We start from the raw sequence: 22581 nt of genomic DNA on the forward strand, positions 1-22581 counted from the left end.
AGGAGAAGGAAGTCCAGGCGCAGACCTGGGCCTGTTGCCCATCTGCACCCGGTGCCCTGTGCCTGCCAGGGGTGTTGTCTGCGCCACCTCACCCACCTGCTCTGCCAGCTCCAATTCCGTGCAGCTCACACCACCTTCGCCCCTTTCGTTCAAGTGCATGCTGTCCGGCTTGGGGGCTGCCCCCCACTGGCGGCACCTGTCTCCCCCCTCAAGGTCCACCTGCCCCCCTTTTACTGTGAGTAGCGCGCCAGACAGAGGGCTCGCCAGCCCCACGTCTGTGGGATTACTTTGTTGGCAGGAAATGGGCCTCCCCAGCGAGCCTGTTGGTGGGGAGTGGAGTCCAAAGGCTAGGAAACTTGGGAAGCGAGCAGCTCCAGGCGCCCCGGAAGCTGTGGGGCGGGGCTCTCCTCCTGCTCTCCTCGCTCTGGAAGGGTGCTGAGGTAACACTTCTCCCAGCAGTCTGGTGCTCTCTGGGTCAGGATCCCAAGACCCCAGGTCCAGAGACAGACAGGCACATGCGGTGCTTGCGCCTGTGCACGCAGACACACACACGGGTTTACCCTGGGTGAGGGTACCCACCCTGCCCCATCAGCTGATGGGGGAGCTGGTAGCAGGGGAGGCCCCCAAGAGGGTGTGGATGGGATGCAGTGCATTTAGGGGGTGGGGTCCCTTGCTGGGCAGGGGGCGGGTCCTAGGCGCCGGGGGCGTGGCCCCCGGACAGTGATGGCGGAACTGTGATGGCGTAAGACACGCCCGTGGCCCCACCCTCAGCCGCCTGGTTTGTTGGGGGACATTGGAGAGGTGCAGAGGTACATTCTCCTTCCAGAGCTGAGTCTCTCTCTCTCTCTCTCACACACACACACACACACACACTCACATACCATCACCACCACCCCAGACTCCCCTGGCCTGGGCCCCAGGGTCGCTGTGAAAGAAACAGGAACCTAGACAAACATTCACGAGGCAGTGCTTCAAAGTGGGAGCGGAACATTCCCCTTCTGAGCAGAAACTTCCCAGATGGGGCCTTGCTACTCAGGGCTCCCCCCTGCCATATCTTCAGCCCTAACCAGCTCTTGATTCCCTGCCCTTCCCTGCCCTCTGTTCTCTCTACTGCCTCTCGGGCCCAGAGGGAGCACCTGGTTTACCCAAACCCTAGCTCTCTCTAGAGCTGCCCTGGGGGTGTCCAGGGCAAGCCAGCTCCTGCATGTTGCCCAGCTAGGCCCACGCAGGCTCTGGCTCTTCATGGGAATGACCCCTAACACGAAGTGTTTCCGATGGGGCATAGGTGCCAGCGGGTGGGAACCAGCACCTAGTATGGAGTGAGCTCCACATCTAGACATGCCTTGTGGAAGCGAGCTGTCCGTGCAGTGAGCTGGGAAGACATCAGTCCATCAGCACTTCTAGAAACATGTCCAGGGGCGACGTCTCAGGTCCCCCCAGTGGGGGCCCGTGGAGTTTGCCCAGGAGTTCAGGGCTCCTGTATCGCTACCATTTCCTTTCTCTTCTGTCCCTCCCTGGCAGCAATGATTCTCTGACACCCTGATGGAGTCGTGAATCCGTCCCAGGAAGTGCAGAATAAACTTCCCATTTTCTTTCAAAACAAATAATAAAAGATAGAAACTCCTGCAGGCCGGAGCAGACAAGGTGCCTGGGGCCTGGACGGCGCTCGGGCTGTTGCCCGGTGACAGCTGCATGGGTGCTCCGGGGTTGCTCAGCGAGTGGAGGGGAGTGGGCCCTGGGCTGTGGTGTCCTGGGGGTTGGGTGGGTTTGGGCAGCTGGGAGGGCGTTCCTGGAGGGTGTGGAGGAGGGGTCTGGACAGCCGGGGAGCAGGGTATCTTGCAGGGGCTCCGCCGTGGGCATATGGGTCTATTTGAGGGTCAACTTTGCGCCAAGGAGGAAGTGACATTTGGCTACTTGGGGCATTTTTGCTACCTCGTGCCCTTCCACCTTAGATGGCTCCCCTTTCTGATGATGAAGTGTTAAACTGTGTCTCCCCAAATGTACTGTCACCTTGGCTGTGCCCTGATTCTCAGAGGGCTTGGCAGTTATGTACTGATGCACTGTAGTCGTTACACAGGACGGATCACCCCCCATGACATGGTCTGACGGGAGCAGCCCACCAGCTAGCCGTCAGGGGATTAAAACGAGATGCAGGACCCTCACTCAGGGCACGTCCCTGATCCCAGGTCCTGCCCTCTGACCCGTCCCCCTCCCTGCCTGCCTCTCTCACTTGGAGAGGAGGATGCAGAGCGCGTCGCATGACAGAGGGCGGTGATAGCCGGTCTCCGAATGGAGGTTGATCCTGGGAGTCCTGGTGTTGCCAAGGAGACCCATAGGGTTTCCAGCCACGACCACGGGGAAGAAGCTGCATTTCTGGCGCCCTTTCCTGCACAGGCTCTCAGGGAGCAGGCAGCCTCTTTCTGTCCAGTTGTGGCTGGTGGTTTTGAACAGCGGACCTTTCTGTGTAGCAGCCCCATGTTTATCCCACTGTGCCGCCGAAAAGGAGGGCCATCCTCAGACACCTCGCGTGATCCCATAGGATTCCGACCCCTAGCAACACCCCCCACCCCCATCCAGGACAGTAAGACGGCCCCCGTGTGTTTCTGAGGTTGTGAATCTGTACGAGAGCAGAAAGCTTCCTCCCGGGGAGCGGCTAGTAGTTTCAAACCGCTGACCTTGTGGTTAGCAGTCCGGCATCCAACCCACTATGCCCCAGGTCAGAGAGACCCTGTTTGTTTCATTAGGGGTCGTTGAGTAGGCACCACCTCAAGAGACCCCTCCCGCAACAGATGGAAACAGCACCAGGTGCTGTGCCAGCCTCACCGTTGTCACATCACCGTTGTCACGTTGTAGCCAATGTGTGCGTCGCCCTTGCTCTTTGAGACGGTCAAGAGGTCTCACGTGTCAGACTTACCCAGTGCACCTCGTCGCGTGCGGCCTCGACTGCGGCCGCAAGCCCTCGTCATGGTTAAGAGTCTTTCCCTGCGGACACGAGCGCTGGGCATGTGACCAGTCACTCGCCGGTAAGTGACCGAGTTGCCTCTTAGACCCAGGCCCCTGGGCTTCACGTGTGTGCGGGGCTCCCTCCCTGCCTCCTTGGAGTTGGCGCCATTGCCCAGGCTCCAGGGGCAGTGCTGGACCCTGGCTTGAACCCCTTCCAGCGACCATGCTAGCCGGAGCAGGGGCTCCTCAGAGAGAAGCCTCAGCCTCTGCGTGGTCACCGCCAGTGACGGGGGCTCACGCACTGTCCCTTGTCTGTGGTTGGACCCTCAGTTGGGAAGCAGGACGCTAGCCTGTGGGATGTTGGCTGGCTTCTCGCTGCCCTGTATGTGGGGAAGTGTCCACTCCGTATGGTGCTGGCCACAAACCAACAGATGTGAGGCGCCCCACTCTGTGTGGGGGGGACTCAGGGCGGCGGAGTGGGCCTTATGTCCTTCCCTGTGGTCATCAAGGGTAATGTTTTTGAGTTCCTGCTCTTGGCTTCATGGGTTACATGTTGAGCTACTAACCGCAGGCCAGCAGTTCGAAACCAACAGCCACTCCGCATTCAGAAAACGAGGCTTTCTGCCCTCGTAAAGCTTCACAAGTCTCCAGAAACAGATTTCTAGAGGGTCCTAGAGCAGCGGTTCTCAACCTTCCTAATGCCGCGACCCTTTACTACAGCTCCTCGTGCTGTGGTGACGCAGGGCGTATTTTCATTGTTACAAATTGAACATAATTAAAGCATAGTGATTCATCACAAAAACAGTATGTAATTATAATTCATGAAGTGTTGTTTTACCTCCATTACTTTCAGCACAGTAGCTGCCTTTAACACAGTACCTGCTCTCTACACGTGTGACTGGTCTGCATAAGTCCATTATGGCCCCAACCCTGTCACATACACCTGTCTTTGTCCCGGTGTATGTGATGGGGTTGGAGCAATGATGTCATCACGCCAGGTACTCGTATGTGGGCGTATCTGCATGTGGGCAGACCCGCCGGGAGACTGGTCTTAGGCAACCCCCAAGTTGAGGAGCGCTGCCCTAGAGGGTCGCTGGTTGGTCCTAGAGTGAGCGCTGTCCCAGGCGCTGTCCCAGGTACTGATAACCCAGCGGCAGAGACGACAAATGAGCGGCAGCTCTCTGTTGGACAAGGAGCCTTGGGAGTACAGAGGTCGCATGTTGGCCTGTGATCCCCACAGTCAGCAGTTCAAAACCACCTGCAGCTCCTGGGGAGGAAGACTTGGAAACTCGGTCGCTAATATTGACTCAGTGGTGGTGGACTCTGCCCCGAGGGTGTCCTTCCAAAGGGCAGGAGCCAGATGCATGAAAGGGGTGGTGGGCGTGTGTGGCTGCGAGTGGAGCCCCCCTGCTGATGAGCCTGTAGGGTTCCCAGCCTGATAGCTTCACGGGGAGGCGCCCTTGTGGTAAGTGGCGCTCTGCAGCCGAGGTTCAAACCCAGCAGCCGCTTTGTGGGAGAAAGATGGAGTTATCTGCTGTCCTAGCGGTGCCGATAGCGGGGGAGCAGGCAGGTCTCCTGTCCCTGTGAAGTTCATGTTTGGGAACTGGCTTGATGGCAAAGGATCTGTTGGTTTGTTTGAGTTAAGCTTTACAGGAGCCCAGCCCTAGAGGTCTACCACCCTGGTTAGCTCCTGTAGGCCGCTGAGCGCTCAGCTACTGTTCCATCAAACCAAACCCAAGGACCCCTGGTGGTGCTGCGGGCTAAGCGCTGAGCCTCTGACTGCAAGGTCAGTGGTTCAAACCCACCAGCTGCTTGGCAGGACAAATGATGAGGCTGTCTGCACCCGTCCAGATGTACAGCCTTGGAAACCCCAGCCAGCATTGGGAAGAGGTGGAGGTGGGGGCCACACTGCCCGGTCCTGGCTCTGGGCCACAGGTCTGTTCTGTTTGGGGCATGCCAACTCTATGTATGTGTTTGTATGCAATTGTGTGTATAGTTTTGCTTGCATACAAGTGTGTGGCTGCTTGTGTATCGAGCTATAGATGTGTAGGGGTCAAGTATGTGTGTGTGTATGGATGTGTGTAAGTGTGAGTGAATGGCTGTACGTGTGTGTAAGTGCATGGATGTATGTAGGTGTGTGCATGGCTGTGTGTATGTGAGTGCATGGATGTATGTAGGTGTGTGCATGGCTGTGTAGGTGTGTGTGTAATTGTGAGTGATTGGCTGTGCATGTGTGTGTGAGTAAATGCATGTATGTATGTGTGTGCATGGCCGTGTGTAGGTGTGTGTGTGTATCTAAATGTGGAGTGGTGTGGGTGGTGTATGTGTGGGGGGGAGTGTGGCTATGGAAGCCAGGGAAGTATACAGATGTATCTTTTCCACCCTTGACCTGACACAGCCTTGGGCCCCTTTGCTTTTTGCTGGGTGGCAGCACATGAGTCCCCTCCAAGCCTGAGGCAGATGGCCAAGTCCCCGGGGTCACAGCTGGGCAAGGCAAAGTTCTGGTTCTGCTTCCCGGGCTCCGTAGTCCCTCTGGCTGGCTGGCTGGCTGTCGGCAGGACGGGGGCGGATTCCTGCTGGTTAAGTGGGGTCGCTAGGCCCTGAGCAGAGGGCCCTGGTGGTGCTGTGGTTACGAGTTCAGCCGCGATCTGCAAAGCCAGCAATTTGAAACCACTGGCCACCCTTTGGGAGAGTGGGCTTTCTACCCCCACAAACAGTGGCGTCTTGGAAACTCACAGGGCAGATCTGCCTTGTCCTGTAGGGTCTCTGCGAGTCACCACCGACTCCTTGGCAGTGAGGGAGGCCCTGCGCTGGGGGGACTAGACCTCCAACTTCAAGCCTGCGCTGGGTTCGAGGGTGCCGAGCTCCGGGACACGGGGGAAGGCCTGGGCCTGCTGGGGTCTGCTCCTGCTGCTCACCCAGGGCCCTCCTGCGCCTGCCTGGCTGCTGTCTCCACCCCCACCCCCCCACCCCCTGGTGACCAACCAGCCCGAGCCCAGGCCCCACCTGCCGTGGGGCTCGCAGGCGTGGGGTGTTCACACCCAGCTTCCCTGCTTTCTGTAGGGCGCCAGGCACCTTGGTGGGGGCTGTGTCCTCAGGGTGACTTGGGATCCAGAGCAGGCCGCCCCACCCCATCCTCCTTAGGGTCACTCCCGCCTCCAGCCTGGGGGGATGCCAGCTTCCATTGAGGCCTCCCTTGTGGGCAGAAGCAGAGCGAGGCCTGAGGGTGGACGCTGGGGAGGCATAGATGGTCTGCTCCCCACGCCCCACAACGCCCCCAGCGTGAAGGGGAGCTGTTTCTGTTGTTACCCAGCTGCTGTAGTGACTTCCTGTCGGGGGTCTGCAGGAGTGCACAGTGGGGGTCCTGCCAGGATGTACCTGGAGGAGTGTCCTGGGAGCCTGTACCCAGTGAAGGGTTCCTGGTGGGGCACACCTGGTGTTTGCCTAGTGGGGTGATCTGGGCAGGGTGTCCCCACGGGGTGTGCTGGGCACTGTGTACTGAGTGGGGTGACTGCCCAGCGAACCCTCCTCGCCCCTCTCCAGCCAGCCTTCTGTGACCCTCAGTACACCCCCTGCCCCGCGGAAACCCCGCTGTGGGGTGACCTGGTCTCACAGGGCCTGTGCTGGAATGGCTCTCCCTCCTGGGCCCCCTGCCCATCCTGCGCCCCGACCCCCTCACAAAGAGCCCGTGCTGCAGGAGGCCTGGCCCTTGGGCCCAGGAGAGGAGGGTGCCCTCCATGGTGAGAGGTGGGTGGGAGCACCCGACGACGACCTTGACCGTGAGGAAGGGAGAAGGGACAGGCCGTAGAGAGAGCCTGGCTGGCAGCACGTCCCTGTCAGAACCCACCCCCGCCAGCCAAGGGCGTGGGTACCCCACTCCCCACCCCTCACCCCTCATCACCCCGGGGGACTGTGTTGGCCACTGGAGATAGGCTTTGCACTGCCCTACTTGGCTCCTGGCCCCCTCCCGCCGGGCCCTGCGGGACAGCTGAAATGGGAACCTTTAACGCAGCCCGGGGTGTCCTCGGTCAATGGCAGTTGAGGGCGGACAATGGAGCCTGTGCGTGTGGATGGCTGTCCACCCCCCATCCCTGTCAGGCTGGTGTGTGCATGGTCTCAGAGGCCACTGGGTTGTAAGACCCCTGCTGCCACCTGTGCAGCCCCGGTGCTGGACTCTGTGGGGCATGTGGGTGGGGCCTCTGAGGACGTGGTCCTGTCCCCCGTTTGCATCTGGTCAGCCCCATCCTGAACCTCCACCTGGAGGCCCCGCTGACACCCAGGCAGCAGCCCGGCAGCCCACGGGCCTCCCCTGAGTGCATAAGCAGTGGCTGGCCGTGAGGCTCCCTGGCCGGCAATTGCGCTCCCCCCAGGAACCACTGACCGCTGCCTCCTCGCCCCCATTGTAGAGGCTGTGAAACTGAGGCTCCTGAGCGGCCGGGACTCCACAGCGGCTCCTGGCAGGCGGGCCTGGCGTTTGGCCTTGCCTCCGAGGGGCCTCCTATCACCATCTATCACAAAGTCCCAGCTTTTCCCAAGAAGCCCCTTGCTTCCTGTGTCCCACAGGAGCTCCGCTGAGTCACACAGGGGCCTTGGCCCGGGCGGCCTCCCACTTCCTGCTCACTAGCACCCCATCCCCCCACCCCTGCACCAGCTTGGGAGGCCACTCCCCCTGCCCCACTGCTCGCCGCTCCCATCCACCCCCAGGGCCAGCTCCAAGGCTGAATGCCCACTTGGTTTTCCACTCACTGCCGCCTCTGGTCATTGTCCCTGGGACCAGCGGGCTCTCCCCGAGGCCAGGGGTCTTGCAAATGTTATTCCAGGGCTGTGCCGGGGGCTGGGAAAGGAGTGGAGGGAAGGGCTGGGATGGCCACCCGGCTGGTGTGATTCACCACTGCCTCCTCGTCGCCTGGCCCTGATTGTCTCACAGCCTCGGAGCTGACCACTCCCTCCCCAGGCCTCCCTGAATTACCTGGCCCGGAAGAGGCGCCACAGGCCCAGCGTGCAGGAGCCTCCAGAACCCCCCACCCCCACCCCCAGGAGTGTCCCAGGAGACTAGTGTCCACTGGCCACAGCAGGCATGCTGGCGTGCATTTCCAGATCCTGGGCTCTGTGCCTGAGCCCCTGGAGAGCCGGTTCCCAGAGGCTCCCTGTGGCCTCCTGGGAGTCGAGATTCGCAGTAATGGGGATTTGTATACTCGCTTCTCGTCTGCTCGTGGTGTGACCCTGAGGTGCCTGGGAGACTTCCGGGAGGAGGTGACATGGGGTCAGATATTGAAGGAGCCGGAGAGGGCAGAGAAAGAGGGGACCTGATGAACTTGGGCTTTGGGGGAGTCTTATTTTATTTTATATGGGTGGGCATTGGGCTGTCATTTGCAAGGGCAGCAGTTCAAAACCACCAGCCACTCCTGGGGAGAAAGAAGAGGCTTTCTGCTTCTGTAAGGAGCCACAGTCTGGGAGACCCACAGGGCCAGTTCCGTGTCCTGTGGGCGGCTCTGAGTCGGAAATGGAGGCGGCACAGGGGTTTTTATTTTGTATATAATTGTTTTCATTGAGCTGTAATGGTTTCTCTGAAATCCAGCCATTCTGAGTGTACACCCCCCCACGGCCGTCGAGTCCTCCCCCGATCACATCAATCCCCATGCAGGATTTCAGAGACTGTACATCCTTTCAGGGGCAGACAGCCTCGTCTTTCTCCGTCAGAGTGGCTGGTGGGTTTGAACCACCAACCTGGCAGCGAACAGCCCCGCACTTACTTACCCGACCCCAAACCAAAACAGACTCACTGCCGCGGAGGAGTCGATGCCGCTCAGGGCAGCCCTACAGGACGAGTAGCACTGGCCCTGTACGGGGGTAGGAAGCCCTGTCTTTTTCCTGTGGAGCTGCTGGTGATTTTTGGTTAATTGCCCAACGCGGCACTGGACAACCAGGACTCCGACAGCGCCCTCCTTTGTAGACATTGCTGCTCTCTGAATCTCAGTGTAAGCACCCAGCTGGGCAACTGTCACCGCGAGCCAGGTTTAGACCGTCTCTACCGCCTGAGAAGCCAGGGTCCAGTGCCCTCAGACCCTCTGCCTGGTGCGCCACGCCACGCTCACACCCCCCCCAAGCCACTGGCCTGCCTTTGGTGGCTGTGATTTGCCATGTCTCGAACTTCTGTAGACATAGAATCAAATAATTGGTGGTCTTTTCTGTCCCGTGACAGAAAGTGCTGTTTTTACCGAGCAGGGTGTTGTGCAGGGCCATCTGTCTCGTACCGGTCATTCTTACGTGTTGCCCAATAGTGGCCCATTGTGTGGACAGACCAACTCACGGCTTGTTGAAACCACAGATGCCCAAACTTATTTGGCCGACCACCCTTTTGAAAGTGCCCCACCTCCATCCCCTTCCGGTAATGAAAAACTCTTGTACTCCAGCCTATAGGTATGTGCTTTTGCTGCCCCCACCCCCCACCCCCGGAGCATTCCACGGCCCTCCTCCACGCCACTCGGAGGGTAGGGGGTCGGTATCACCCACTTTGGGAAACACTTTCTTAAACGTTCCGTAGCCAGTGACCGTCTGGGCTGTTTGCAGTTTTGGGTGACCACGAATCTAACTGTCCTGGTGTGGACATCACGTGTTTTCATTTCTCTTGGGTCTCCACCCCCTCCCCATGAGGGGGCTTCAGAAAGTTCATGGAAAAATTCCACGAGTTTTTCACCCCACTTTTGCACATACTTTTCGGAGCCCCTCATAGGGTGGGGAATATACTTAGAAGGTTAAGAAAATATTGAACCAAATGATGATTCATCGTTTCTCACTCCCACCAGCAGTGTGTGAGCATTCTAGTTGCTCCGTATTGTCACCCACCACCTTGATGATGTCTGTTCTTGATTTCTGTTGTGTCCCCCAACCCTGTTGCTCCAATGCATAGAGGAACCCTGATGGTGTAGTGGTTTCCCATTGGCCTGCTAACCACAAGGACAGCTGTTTGAAACCACCAGCCACTCCGAGGGAGAAAGATGAGGCTTTCTGCCCTTACAGAGAGTTACAGCCTCAGGCACCCACAGGGGTAGTTCTACCCTGTCCTGTAAGGTTGCTGTGAGTGGACTCAAAGGCCGTGGGCCCGGTTTTGGTTCCGATATGTGTGAGTTGTGATCTTGAGCTGTGTTTCCCTGATGACCACAAGGTTGGCCGTCTGTGGATGGACTTGCTGGTTATTTGTATTGATTGTCTTCTTTCGTGAGATGTCTAAACTGATCATGCACTGGTTTGTTTGTTGTTTTTTAATCAGGCTGTTCATCGACTTATGGACGAATGTGGGAGTTCCTTTCTGTCCTGATTGTAAGTCCTTCACTCGATACTCACTCTCTGGGTGGGTGTGGGCGCAGAAGGTGGATGGGAGACCACTGCTTTAAGTACAAGGGGTCTGCCTGGGCACCACGAGGCAGGAGGGTTGTCCTGGGGGCAGTCACTGCTGCCAGAGGCACCCCCTCACTCCCTCAGTGGGCTCGGTGAGCCCTGGAGACCGGTCCAGAGCCCGAACGGCAGCTCACTGGGGAACAAGACACCTAGAGGGGAAGCAGGGAGCAGCCCGCCCCAGTGATTCACAGGCCTGGACTTCCCAGGTGTGGCTGGTTGATCAGGAGATCACAGTGCTGGCTCTGACAGGCTGCCAGAGCCCTGCTGGCACAGTGGTTACTCCGTGGGCTGCGCACCCCAAGGTCAGCGGTTTGAAACCACCAGCCGCTCTTTCTCCTCATGCCGCACATTCCAGTCTAGGGGAGTCACAGGGTCACCCTGAGTGGGGTGTCTTCGGTGGCAGTGAGGGGCTATCTGGTGAACATTTGACTGCCACTTGCAAGGTCGGTGGCTGCAAGGGAGAAAGAGGAGGCTCCCTGCTCCCGGAAACATGTGCTGCTCAAGGGCCCCCCCTGGAAGTCGGCAGGTTGGGCGCGTGTCGGGGCTTGCCCTGCCTTCGTGACCTGGGGTGCACAGGCCCCCCTCCCACATGCCTCTAGGAGCGACTTTGTCTGCTCTCTTGACTGGCAGCCTGGAACCTTCCATGGGCAGCTCACAGAGCTGTTCCCGCCTGGGGTGCTGGGAGCTGGCGTCTTTCCTGGGCGGTGCTTTGTGGATTGTGGATCAATGACCGTGCCGCTCCAGTAGGTTTAACAGCAACAGCACCAGAACAGATGGGCGTGTGTGCGTCTGCAGACCGGCTTCAGGATCAGCTGGATCCAGGGACTCCCTGGACTCCCTGCTTTCTCGTGTTGGCATTGCCCCCTGGCAGTTGGACTCTCCCACTTGATCAGCATGGGGGCCCTGCAGCATTAGGCTTCCCTTCCATACCTGGGGTACCCCAGAGCCAGGAGAGCCCCCTTCCTGCAGGTTCCAGCTGCCAGACCCAGCCCTGATGGTCACAGCAGCCTAGGATCAGGCCCGGGTTGGCCACGCCTCATCACCTGTCCACCCCAGGGAGGGTGGACACATGGGTCAAGATCTGAGGAAAGTGCTCTCTGGAAGGGATGGGGAGAAAGGTGAGGTTGTCTGTTCCTGTAAAGATTTACAGCCTCGGAGAGCCCTGGGGGCAGGGAGTGGGCAGGGAGTGAGGCTCCAGGGGAGGGCATGCTGGGTGGCCAGGGGCACAGCGTCCCCTGTGGCATCCGCGGTGGATGCTCCAGGGTCTTAGTCTCTCTGTGTCCCCAAGGTCTTGAGGACCAAGGTCACTGTCCAGAGCGCTCCCTGTACCTGCGATGTTCCTGATTCCCTTTCCCTACTGGGCAGAGCTGGGTCCTTCTGGGCTCTGGGTCAGGACAGGGCCTGGTCTGTGGGTCTCTCTCTTTCCAGAGCCACTTGGTGCAGGACCTAGACCACACCCCACTCAGCAAACTTCCTGCCAGAGTCGCTTCCGGCCCACAGTGACCCTGCAAGACGAGTAGAATTGCCCCCGAGGCGCTCTGTGGGAGAAAGATGGGGCTTTTTACGCCCCTAAAGAGTTACAGTCTTGGAAACTCACAGGGGCAGTTCTACCCTGTCCTGTAGGGTCACTGTGAGTCAGCATCGACTTGATGGCCCTGAGTTTGTTTGTGTTTGACCCTTTATGGGAGCAGAAAGCCTCCATCTTTCTCCAGAGGAGCGACTGGTGGGTTTGAACCACCGACCTTGCAGTGATCAGCTCAAAGCGTAACTAGTCTGCATCTTGGGGATGGAAAAGAAAGCAGAGATGAACCCAGACAGTTGTCCCCCAGTGTCCACAGCAGCACCGCCATAGCCACGAGGTGGGAGCAGCCCAGGTGTCCCCTCAGACAACTGGGTCCACCCGCAAGGTGTGCGTGTGTGCAGTGAGCTGCCACAGCTGCTGAGCCACACACACCTGCTGTGCCATGATGGGCCTCGAGGGCCTGGTGCGGGGTGAAACCAGCCTCACAGCGGGCGGATGCTGTGTGATCCCACCTGCGGGGCTGCGTCTAGAGCAGGCAGGCCCAAGCCTAGAGACCCAGGGGCCAAGGGGAGGCGGAAGTGGACCGCGTCTGCTGGAGGGGTGGCTGTTTGAAGAGATGGAAAACTTTGGAGGTGGGTGATGGTGGTGTCAGCGCAATGAGTGTAATTCATCGTTTTCATTTTTATAACCTTTAATAAAGGCTTAAATGGCAAGCATGTATATACATACATGTGCATGTACATACATACGTAGATGTGTATGTATTTCACCACGATAAGATACATAGAAAGAGGGATTCGGTACAGACCACGGGAGGAGGAGGCAGGCCGGGGACACAGGCCTTTCTGTCACCTGCCCCTGGGAACCATTCCCTTGGGGATGGGAGGCTGCCCCCTGCCCCTGTAAGGTGGGCACATGCCTCACCCCCTCTGGTTAGTCGTAAGGCTGTGAAGTCACGATGGTAAGGCTGTGGGCAGGGTCATGGGCCCTGGTGGGGACTTGGGGCAGGCGGCCCTTCTGCGGAAGGACGTGCCCGTCTCCTGGGAAGGAGTGGGCAGTGTACGTGGGGAGTCCAGGGGCCAGCGGGAGGTCTGTGTGGTGAGGGGAACAGTTTGCAGGGATGGGTCACGCTGGCCTTTGCTCCGCCCCGCCCACCTCCCGTGAGGCCACAGGAAGGAGGCTTTGTGGTGCATCTGTGTGTGTGTGTGTGCACGCGCGCGCGTTTTCAGAATCTGTACCCGCCTGTGCTTGGTGCCGAGTGCCCCAGGCCAGGACAGGCTCCTGGGGGGATGTGGCCGGCCTGCAGTCTCCCTTCTGGCCCGGAGGTGGGCCAGGGGGAGTGTGCCCATCACCCTGGGGCCCAGGCAACCCGGATGCGGGTCCCCCAGCAGCCCCACTGTCTTGCTGCCTGGGCTCTGCCCCTCAGGTTCTCTCTCTGGGAAGTGGATGCTGCTCGTCCCTGCCTCACTGGTTATGGGCGCTGCCAAGGCCGCCGTCAGCCCCAGGGTGCTCTGGGCACACGGACCCAGCCCCCTGTGTCCCTGTGACGGGTTCTCTCCTGCTCTCCGCCTGCAGGTGAGTGACGAGAATGGCAGCGTGGACGTGACCGGCACCACCGTCCACACAGCGAGTCGGCAGCGCCATGCAGAAGCCCAGCGGCCTGAAGCCCCCCGGCCGTGGGGGGAAGCACTCCAGCCCCGTGGGCCGGGCATCCACGGGGTCAGCCTCGGGCGCTGCCGTGGCCACTGGCTCCAAGGAAGGTATGTAGCACGAGGGGGCTGGGAAAACAAGCTAAGACCGGTTCGCTGGAAGTTCTTTGTGTCTGACTGCAAGCCCTTTTAAATCGAACTGATGAACAGGTGCTGACTCTTGCTTGGTGGGCATCACCCCCTTCCCGTTCTCCCATTTGGGGAGGTGGGCACCACCCTGGGCTGCACGGAGAGGTTCAGCCCCTCCCCCATGGCCGCTCAGCTAGGATTCGAACTCCAGCCCCTGCCGTCTCCCCACCCTCCACCTAGCCCCCTGCTGAGGTTCTTGTGGAGCCAGCTCCTTGTCTGCTAGACAAATCCATGCTCTCTACCCTTTCCTTGTCTGGCCTGCTGTCTTCCTGCAGTGGGTGGAGGGTGCCCACGGGGCAAGGACTGTAGGCACCAGTAGGCACTACACGATACTGCCTGGCTCTTTCCGACATTGGGAGCAAGAGACACACACCGCACAGCACCTTCTGGCAAGGTGGATGCAAGAGGGAAAATTGCCCGTGATTTCTCCTCCCCAAGGGCAACTGTTGTTCTTGTTTCCATACGTTTCCTTCCACGTGTTTCTGATGTCTTGGGGAAGCAGGGTGGTGGTGTGGTTAAGTTGGGCTGCTAACGGCAAGGTCAGCAGTTTGAAACCACCAGCCCCCTCTCGGGAGAAAGATGGGGCTTTCTCCTCCTGTCAGTAGTTACAGTCTCAGAAGCTCACAAGGCCAAGCCTTCCCTGTTCTGCAGGGTCGCAGTGAGCCGGCATCGACTGGACGGCAGTGTACTTTTAAAATTCTTATCGGTGACTGCAAAGTACTTTGCCCTGGTGGCGTGGCGGGCTATAAGTTAGGCTGCTAACTGGCAGACCAGAGAGATGAGGCTTTCTGCTCCCGTGAAGTCTGACAGCCTCAGAAACCCTCGGGCAGTTCTGGACTGTCCTCTAGATAGGGTGGCCGTTGCTGTAACCTTGACAGGAGCCTTGGTAGCACAGTGGATTAAGCTTTGGGCTGCGAGGCAGCAAGGTCGGTGGTTCCAACCCAGCAGCAGCTCCGAGGGAGAAAGAGGAGGCGTTCTCCTCCCATGAAGAGTGACAGGCTCAGAAACCCACAGGGGCAGTGCCACCTGCCCTAGAGGGTCTCTGCACATGAGCATCCACTCCATGGCAGTGGGTTTGACAGTGTTGAGCCAGCCCAGGGCCCCTGGTGCAGACTGGACCTGTGTTGTCAGGGCTGGAGCCTTTCAGAAACAGATTGTCAGCCCCACCTCGCGAGGTGCCTCTGCTGGGTTTGAACTGCTAACCTTTTAGCCGGTGGTGGAGGACTTACTGTTTCGCCATCCAGGGAAACTTGTGAGCTTTAGGGTTGGACCGAAAGCAGGAGGACAGAGAGGAGATGAGACTAGGAAAGGGGTGCGGGGTGGGGGGCTTGGGACAATGGTTTCCTTCCTGCTTCGTAGCAGTGAGGAAGGCTTGGGGTGGGGGTCTTGAGCCTCCGGGGTTTGCTGGCTGGCTCTGTGCAGTTGGAAGACGGGGACTGTGTTGTTTCCACTGTGACGAGCCACGCCACTGTGAACATCTGAGTCCAGTCATTGTGCTCTGGCGGCAACCCCCACCCACCCACCCAAACACACACACCGCCCCCCAACCCCTGGGTGAGATGCTCTTCTTGAATCTGGTTGGCGCAGGAGGCCGGAGAGGCACAAAGAGCCGGAGCACAGTCTGGCAACCTTGGCGTCGGGAGGGGCTGGAGGATGTTTGAGCCCACGGCCTGGGCCATTGGCAGAACCTGGTGTCTGGCAGAGCCAATGAGTCCCAGTGAAAAGGTGGTGGTGGTGGGGTGGGGCGTGGTCCCCTCCCCAAACACTGCCAGGCCCAGACCCAGCCAGGCCACCCAAGTGCCCAGGTGCCCCTGGTGGGGGTGGGCAGGTGCGTGGGCGGGTAAGGGAGCCTGAGAGGAAGTGGGGAGGGGCCATGCCTCGAGGCTCCAGCCACCCCTCTTCTCTAGGGACCCTGGAGCAGACACAAAAGCAACTCCTGGTAGGATTGTGCCTTCCCGCCCCACAGGGTCTCACAGCCCCGCCAACTGTTCCCCCCTGCCCCCTCCCCAACTCAGGAGTAGAGGTGACAGCGGGGGTGGGGGGGTGGGGGGGGTGGGGAGGCAGCTCAGCCCTGCTCAGCCTTCTGCCACCATCACCACGCCAGCCAGCCACGCACGGGAACCAGCCCTGCAAGGTGGGGGCACCTGGACCCAGCCAGACACCCAGGCCCTACCCGTGGGGGCTCCCACAAAAATGGGATCTGCCATTTGAAAGGCCTCATGTGCATGGGGAGAGGTGGGCAGACAGCCACCTGATCTTAGTAGGCTGCTCAAAGCTGTCCCCGAACCAGGTGTGGAGACTCAGCTTCCAGGAGAGCAAAGACAGACTGATGGGGAGCAGGGGCGGAAATGGGAGGGGGTGTCCTCCCCAGACCTGGAGCAGAGCCTCAAGGCAGGACCCACCTCCTCCCTAGATCCTGCAGAGGGCCCACCTAGGGCTGCCTGGGCCCTGGCCTGGGCATCTGGGTGGCCACAGGGCTGGTGACTGTCATCTGCAACACTGACCCCACCCTGGGGGATTGTCTTCACCCTCACACTCTTGGGAGGTCAGAGGTTAGAGGTCGCCCCCATTGAAGGCACTGATCCCAGAGGCTCATCCAGGGAGGACCAAGATGGGCGGGGTGCTGAGCCTTGCCAGGGGCACTTTCTCAGCAAGCCGGGGAGCAGCCCTCTCACGCTGCCAAGTCTCTTCCCCAGCTTCTCTATAACCACATCCTGAATTTTCTCCTGGCGCCAGGCCAGTGCGGGGCGGGGGCAGGGCACCTCCCCAAGCCCCTGACGTCCTCCTCCTCCTCCAGCATCGGCATCGATGCATTGATCCGGGCGGGGCAGCCAGCGCTGCAGCGGGGCTTCTCCATGGGCAGCTGGCTCTGCGCTCTCCCTGGTAAGCCGCCCGCTGCTGGCTGGCTGGTGGGGTCTGCAGTTGGGGCCGGCCTCCCTCAGGAGGCCTTGGGGCCTTCCCTTGGGGTCTGAATAACCCGGGGACAGATAGAGGCATGCAGCTATCAGTCTGGGCGGAGCTTCAGGTGGGACCCGCCTAGGTGGTTGGGGTGGGTAGGGAGGGGCCCCTCCATCCTCCCTGGGGGGCCAGGCTGGTGGATGGTGTCAGAGGCAGTGGCCAGTGGGGGTGGGAAAAGCCTTGTGGGGTGCTGGGGTCTGCTCGCTTCTTCCTGCGTCTCTGGGCACCTGCTGGGGTGAGGGAGGGCCTTAATCCTGGGGTCCACCCCTGGGGCTGGGGTCATCCAGGTATGTCATTTTAGACAGGTGTCAGGACTCACGGCCCAGGAGCTGCAGGGGGTGACAGGAGGTGACCTGAGAGCCACCCGGGGCTCTGGTCTGGGTGGGGTACAGAGGGGGGTCCCTGTCGCCGGGGAGGGAGACTGAACAGTGGGTTGGAAGCAGAGACCTGAGAGAACCAGTCCCTGGGGGATGCGCAGCCCCCGAGCACATGAGGGGTGGGGGTGGGGGTGCTTTCACTGGTCTTGACGGGCCGGCAAGATTTTCTTGGAGGGCAAACACACCCCCCCCAAACCCCAAAACAACACAACCCACCCACGGCGAGTGGATTCCAGCTCCCAGCACCCTGAAGGACAGAGAACTGCTCCGCGGAGCTCCCACGGCTGCAAGTCTTCCGAAGCAGACAAGCCTCTCCGCCTTTCCCCCTTGGAGCGGCTCAAACCACGACCTTGTGGTTCCCTGCCCAGTGCTTAATCGCCTGTGCCACCAAGCCCCCCCCCCTTTTCTCCGTAGAGGGTAATGAGCAGAAAATGCCCTCCCTTGAGGCCAGGTGACCACGTGTGGCCCGGGCCAGGCTGGCTTGTGCCTGCTGACATCCTGAATAGCACCCCCCTCACCCGCGCAGGTGTTGAGGCTCGGGTGAGCGCATCCTGCGGTCATCTTATTTTTAGCCCCTTCTCTGACTGCTTGCGAGAGCCGCTTCAAGGTTCTGGAGAGCCCAGCCGGGAGCCCTCACCGCCTTCGAACCTGCTGATTTCCAAACACTTTGTTGTTGTGTTCACATCTGGTCCCGTCCCGCTTCGGTGAACATCTGGGCTAGTCTAAGTGGCCGGGCTAACTAACCTCCAGGTCAGCAGTTTGAAACCACCGGCCGCTCTCCGGGAAAAAGACGAGGTTTTCTCCTCCTGCAAAGCCTGACAGTCTCAGACACCCACAGGGCCCGTTCTGGCCTGTATGGATTGGACTTCACGGCAGGGAGTTGAGTTCCGCTTAGATTAGTGTAGTTTGGTTTAATTTAGATCAGTTTAAGCAAACACACAGGACCAGAGCTTCTTAGTGGAGGGAGGAGAGGAGGGCAGTTACTGCCTAAGGGAAACGGAGCTTCCATTTGGGGCGAGGCACAAGTTTCGGAAGTAAGGTTGCATAGCGCAATGGCTTTAATTAACATCGCGGACTCTGCTTGTTACAAAACAAAACAAAAAACCCAGCTGAAATGGCAATTGCTTTTTTATAGGTATTGTCACCATTTTAAAAGGTGGTTACAGTGGAGATCTTTGTTTATGTCTAGCTTAACCTCTGCAAAGGGGCCCTGCAAAGTGGTACTGTCAGGTCAGCATCGGTGAGGGTTCAAACCCACCTGCTCCTCGGCGGGAGAAAGGTGAGGCTGTCTGGTCCCATTAAGCTCTACAGCATGGACTCCACGGCAGTGGATTGGTGCTGTAACAAACACTTTTTAAAAGTGGTTTTTCTTCCACCCATTAACATCCTGTGTGACCACGTTCATTCACACACTTGGGGGATAAATCACTGTCCCCTAGGACCAGGTGGAACTGCCCTGTGGGGTTCCAAGACTGTAACTACGGGAGCAGGCAGCATCAGCTTTTTCCTGAGGAGCAGCTGGTGGGTTTGAACTGCTGATCTCGTGGTTGGAAGCTCAGAGAGGAACCCACCAGGGCTTCTTGGCAGCAGGGCTCTGCTTGTCTCCCTGCATGGCCACCTGGGACCCCTGAGTTCACGTGTGGCACTGAGGTGATCCCGACAACCCCTCTTAAGGGATTCTCTTTTTTTTTTTTTTGGCCTGTTCCCATTCCTGCCCCCCCTCCCCCCACCGCTTCAGCACCCCACCCCAGGTACCTGCTGCCTGGACTCCGGACTAGGTCCGATTTCCCCTGTCACTCCGGAAGGCCTCTTGTCAAAGATGGCTCTGTCATGTGAGTGGCCGGAGTGCTGGTTAGTCACTGGCTCCCCTGTTACTGGGGGACACGGGGTGGGATAGTTCTTGGTGAATGTCAGGACAGTGAGTCGGTTTTGTCTTTTGAAATTGCTTCCAGGGGAAACCGACCGAAGAGCACCTTCTCTCTTTTATATTTCTTCCCTTAGAACATTGCATTTTATTATCGGGCTTACAAAACCCACACAGGCCGCAGCGAGCGGCCTGGTGGCTCGTCCAGTTAAGCATCTGACTATTAATTGGATGGTTCATTTATTCCAGCCGCCCTCCCTTGCTCCCGCCCCCTTGCCCCCCCCAGCCACTCTTCAGAAGAAAGGAGGCTGGTGGTCTGCCTGGACCAAGATCACAGCCAGGAAACAGTCCCCCGGGGTGCAGTTCTGTGATGTGAGGTGTCTCGGTCAGCTCCCTGGTTCTCGACCACCACCACCACCAACATGCGTGCGTCGGAGCCGACCACCGCCTGGACTTTAACTATGTTCTGGTTCATGCCGTTCTGTGGACCTCAGTAAAAGTAGCCCACTCCCTGCCGTTGCGTGATGCCGGCTCATAGTGCCCCAGAGGACAGAGTCGAACTGCCCCTGTGGGTGGCCAGGACTGGAGCTCTTTACGGCAGCCGACCGCCTCGCTGTCAACGCCTGCTTCAGCACCAGGCTCCCCGCCATCAAGACAGTTCTGAGTCGTAGCAACCCAGGTGCCACGTCGGGAGAACTGCCCTGTGGGTTTCTGAGGCTGTGAGTCGTGCCAGGAACAGAACGCCCATCTTCCTCCTGTGCAGCTGGTGATCTTAAACTGCTGACCTCTGCATTCACAGCCCAGCGCTTAACCCACCGTGCTACCAGGGGTCGTCATCGCAGTCTGAAAGGCCCTGGGAACCTAAGCAGTGACCCCCAGTTAGTGAGTGGAAATGAGTGGGAGGGGGCGGTGGGATTAGGCCTTTGACGGGGAGGTAAGGCTGGAGGCTGGAGACCCTTCTGGAGCGAGAAGGCCCCGGGAGCCAGATCTCCGTGGGGTTCACTGGGAGCCCAAGGAAGGGCGTGAGGGCATGGGCTCGGGAGCGGTTTCCGGCATGGCTGGTTTATTTCTTGGTGAGCGCGTGAGTGGATTTGGATTCGAGCATGGGGAAGGGGGAGAAGCGCAGTGAACGTCTGTGGGGGGGGGTGCTCGTGGGGGGCGCTCCCTCATTTTTCCAAGGCCACTGCAACAAAAGGACTCAACGTGGGGGCTTTCAAGAACCGATGCTTAGCCTCTCACCGTCGCCGGACCATGATCCCACCCAGGGTTGACTGTGAAGGCCATGTGGGCCGAGCACGTTACGGGATGTGCTGGCTCTGGGCCCAAGCAGTCAGGGAAGGCTTCTCTGAGGAGGTGGCTTAGGGGCTAGATCAGAAATTGGGGCGAGCTGCCTGGCTCTCTGAGAGAAGTGAGGTTAAGAGGCACGGGAGGGTGGGTCACCGAGGGGTTCTGGGAAACACCCCAGTCCCCTGTGTGAACCCCTCCCCTACAGAAGTGGCAAGCTGGAGCCCTCCTGCCTGTGGTCTCCAGCACCTCCTAGTGAGGTGCAGTGGACGGAGTGGGGTGCAAGTGGCCTACAAAGGCCTGTCCCCACTTCCTCAGCAGGGCAGGACCTGAGCACTGCAAGAGGGTGGGCCCTGACTGGGCCCCCCTCCCCCTCCCACCTGCTGTTGGACCAGCTGCCGCCCCCAAGTTATTCCCTCTAACCCTGTTCATCAAAATTCTTGAAGCCCGACATGATCTCCCTTGTGTCTGCGTCTGGGCCGGCGTCGGCCTTTGGGGAGGGGGCCAGTTGCTCCCCTGAATTGGCTGTGGTCATTGGGCCTTCTGGCAGCTGGTCATCGTCCTGTGCTGCCCCGAGGGGGTGGGGTGGGCAGGGCTTGGAGCCATGGCTGCCCTGAAGGAAGCACCCGGCCCCACCCTGGAGCACTCCCTCGGACCCTGTGCGGGTGGGGTGCAGGCCTGGGACTCTTCCAGCTCCCACATGCACGGGACAGAAGGTGTCAGCTGACGGGACCCCAGCTCTTCCTGCGGGGACTCTGAGGCCTGACTGTGGGAAGGGGCTTGGGGTGGCTCAGGGAGGGTGGGATGTGGGGGACCATGGCAGGTTTTCCTGGGCTTGCCCCTCTCCGACATGGGAAGTTTCCCGGTGTGAAGGGGACTGCATGTGGGCAAGGGCATTGTCGCTGGAGGGGCACGGGGGCGGTGCAGCAAAGGGAAATAGCCACTCGAGGGTCCACAGCATTTTGACCTGGGTTTCGGCAGCTGTTGAAACAACTGGTCCCTGGCTGTGTGTCCCCCTGAGGGGCTGGGGCAGGGGGGATTACCTGGGGTCCGGCTGGGCTGGGACAGCTGCGGAGGAAGGCAGCTGAGAGGGCAGCTTTCTGCCCAGAATAGCCAGCTGGGTGCCCCTCAACGTGGGCCTCCGTCTCTGGCTGAAAAAAAGAGGTCGGCTGAGGCAGGCGCCTACCTGGGGCAGCAGTTGGAGTCTGTTTGCGCTCAGTGGCTGTAGGGAGGGGCCGAGAGCTGCCCAGCACCCACCAGGCATGTTACAGGGAGCAGCAGCTGAGAAGGGAGCCCCTGGGCTCCATGCCTGCCTCGTGTTAACCTCCTGTTTCCTAGTCTCTAAGCTAAGAGTCATGTCTGGTACAGTGGAGGGGCAGCAAAAAAGAAGCCCTCCCCCCCCCCACCCCCACCCCAGGGAGGTGGACCGGCACCGTGGCTGCAACAGCGGGCTCAGGCACGGGAAGAAGTGTGAGGAGGGCGCAGGACCGGCCAGTGTTTCCTTCTGTTGTGCCCGGGGTCTCGCGGTGGGTCAGGACCCACGCAAAGGTTCCTTGGCAACAAGGACAAGATGAGGGTGGAGGCCGTGGGGGGTCCATGGTAGAATCCTGCCCTTCCACGTGGGAGAGCCCGGTTCTCTTACCTGTTGCTATGCCCATGCTGCTGCTGCTGAAGAAGTTTCCAGATGGAGATGGACCTGGAAAATAAGCAAGAAAGGCCTGGTGACCTCTCCTGAAAAATCAGGCATTAGAAACTGCCTGGATTGCAACGTGGTCTGACCCGCAGGCCCCCGTGGGGTGGGCCAGTGCTGGGCAGCCTCTTGTCCCATTGCAGGAGAGGGCTTCTAGAAGCTCGTGGCAAAATGGGATGGAAAGCTCATGGAATTTTTTCCCCACCAACTTTTGGAAGCTCTTTGAGTTCTCGGGGCGTTGGGGTGGGTCTGACTCTGGGCCCCTTCAGCAATAACAAGAAGAATAGAATGCGTTTGAAGTCCCACAGGCACCCCACGGATGGCCACTCGCTGCCATCGAGTTGATTCCGACTGCCCCTGTGAGTTTCCGAGATCTTTCATCGCTTACGGGCATGGAAAGCCTTGTCTTTATCCCGAGGAGCAGCTGGTGGTTTCGGACCGCTGACCTTGCAGTTAGCAGCCCAACGCATAACCACTGCGCCACCAGGGCTGCTCAGGGGATGGTAGCTGCTACTTGAGTAACAGCAAGGTGGACAGACTCTCGTGGTGGTGACCAGGCAGACCCACAGACCCAGTCTGAGCTGGAACCCACGCCCACGGTGCTGATTTAGTGCTTCCTAAGGAAGGGCCCACCTAGTGGTGAGAAGGGGCGCCGCACCCTGGGAAGCCTCCGTGGGCTGGGGGCTCCGCTGCACCCTGGGAAGCCT

The 22581-nt window shown here is 59.5% G+C and overlaps 1 protein-coding gene across 2 annotated transcripts in view; it reads left to right on the plus strand.

Moving 5' to 3' along the window:
* Positions 1-10244: 10244 nt before the first annotated feature.
* The window catches only part of CLIP2 (CAP-Gly domain containing linker protein 2), a 42590-nt gene continuing 30253 nt past the window's right edge, over positions 10245-22581 (plus strand). The window contains exons 1-2 of one of the 2 annotated variants that reach the window (XM_045285125.1): positions 10245-10263; positions 13439-13623. In XM_045285125.1, coding sequence (XP_045141060.1) covers positions 13506-13623 — 118 coding nt within the window. In that variant the 5' untranslated portion in view covers positions 10245-10263; positions 13439-13505. The remainder of the gene's footprint in view (positions 10264-13438; positions 13624-22581) is intronic. The other variant, XM_045285129.1, reaches the window with a different exon arrangement.

The sequence above is a fragment of the Echinops telfairi genome, unplaced genomic scaffold (genome assembly GCF_000313985.2).
Source record: "Echinops telfairi isolate 266 unplaced genomic scaffold, ASM31398v2 ScPeMD7_5;HRSCAF=22, whole genome shotgun sequence".
In the NCBI taxonomy this organism is placed as follows: Eukaryota; Metazoa; Chordata; class Mammalia; order Afrosoricida; family Tenrecidae; genus Echinops; species Echinops telfairi.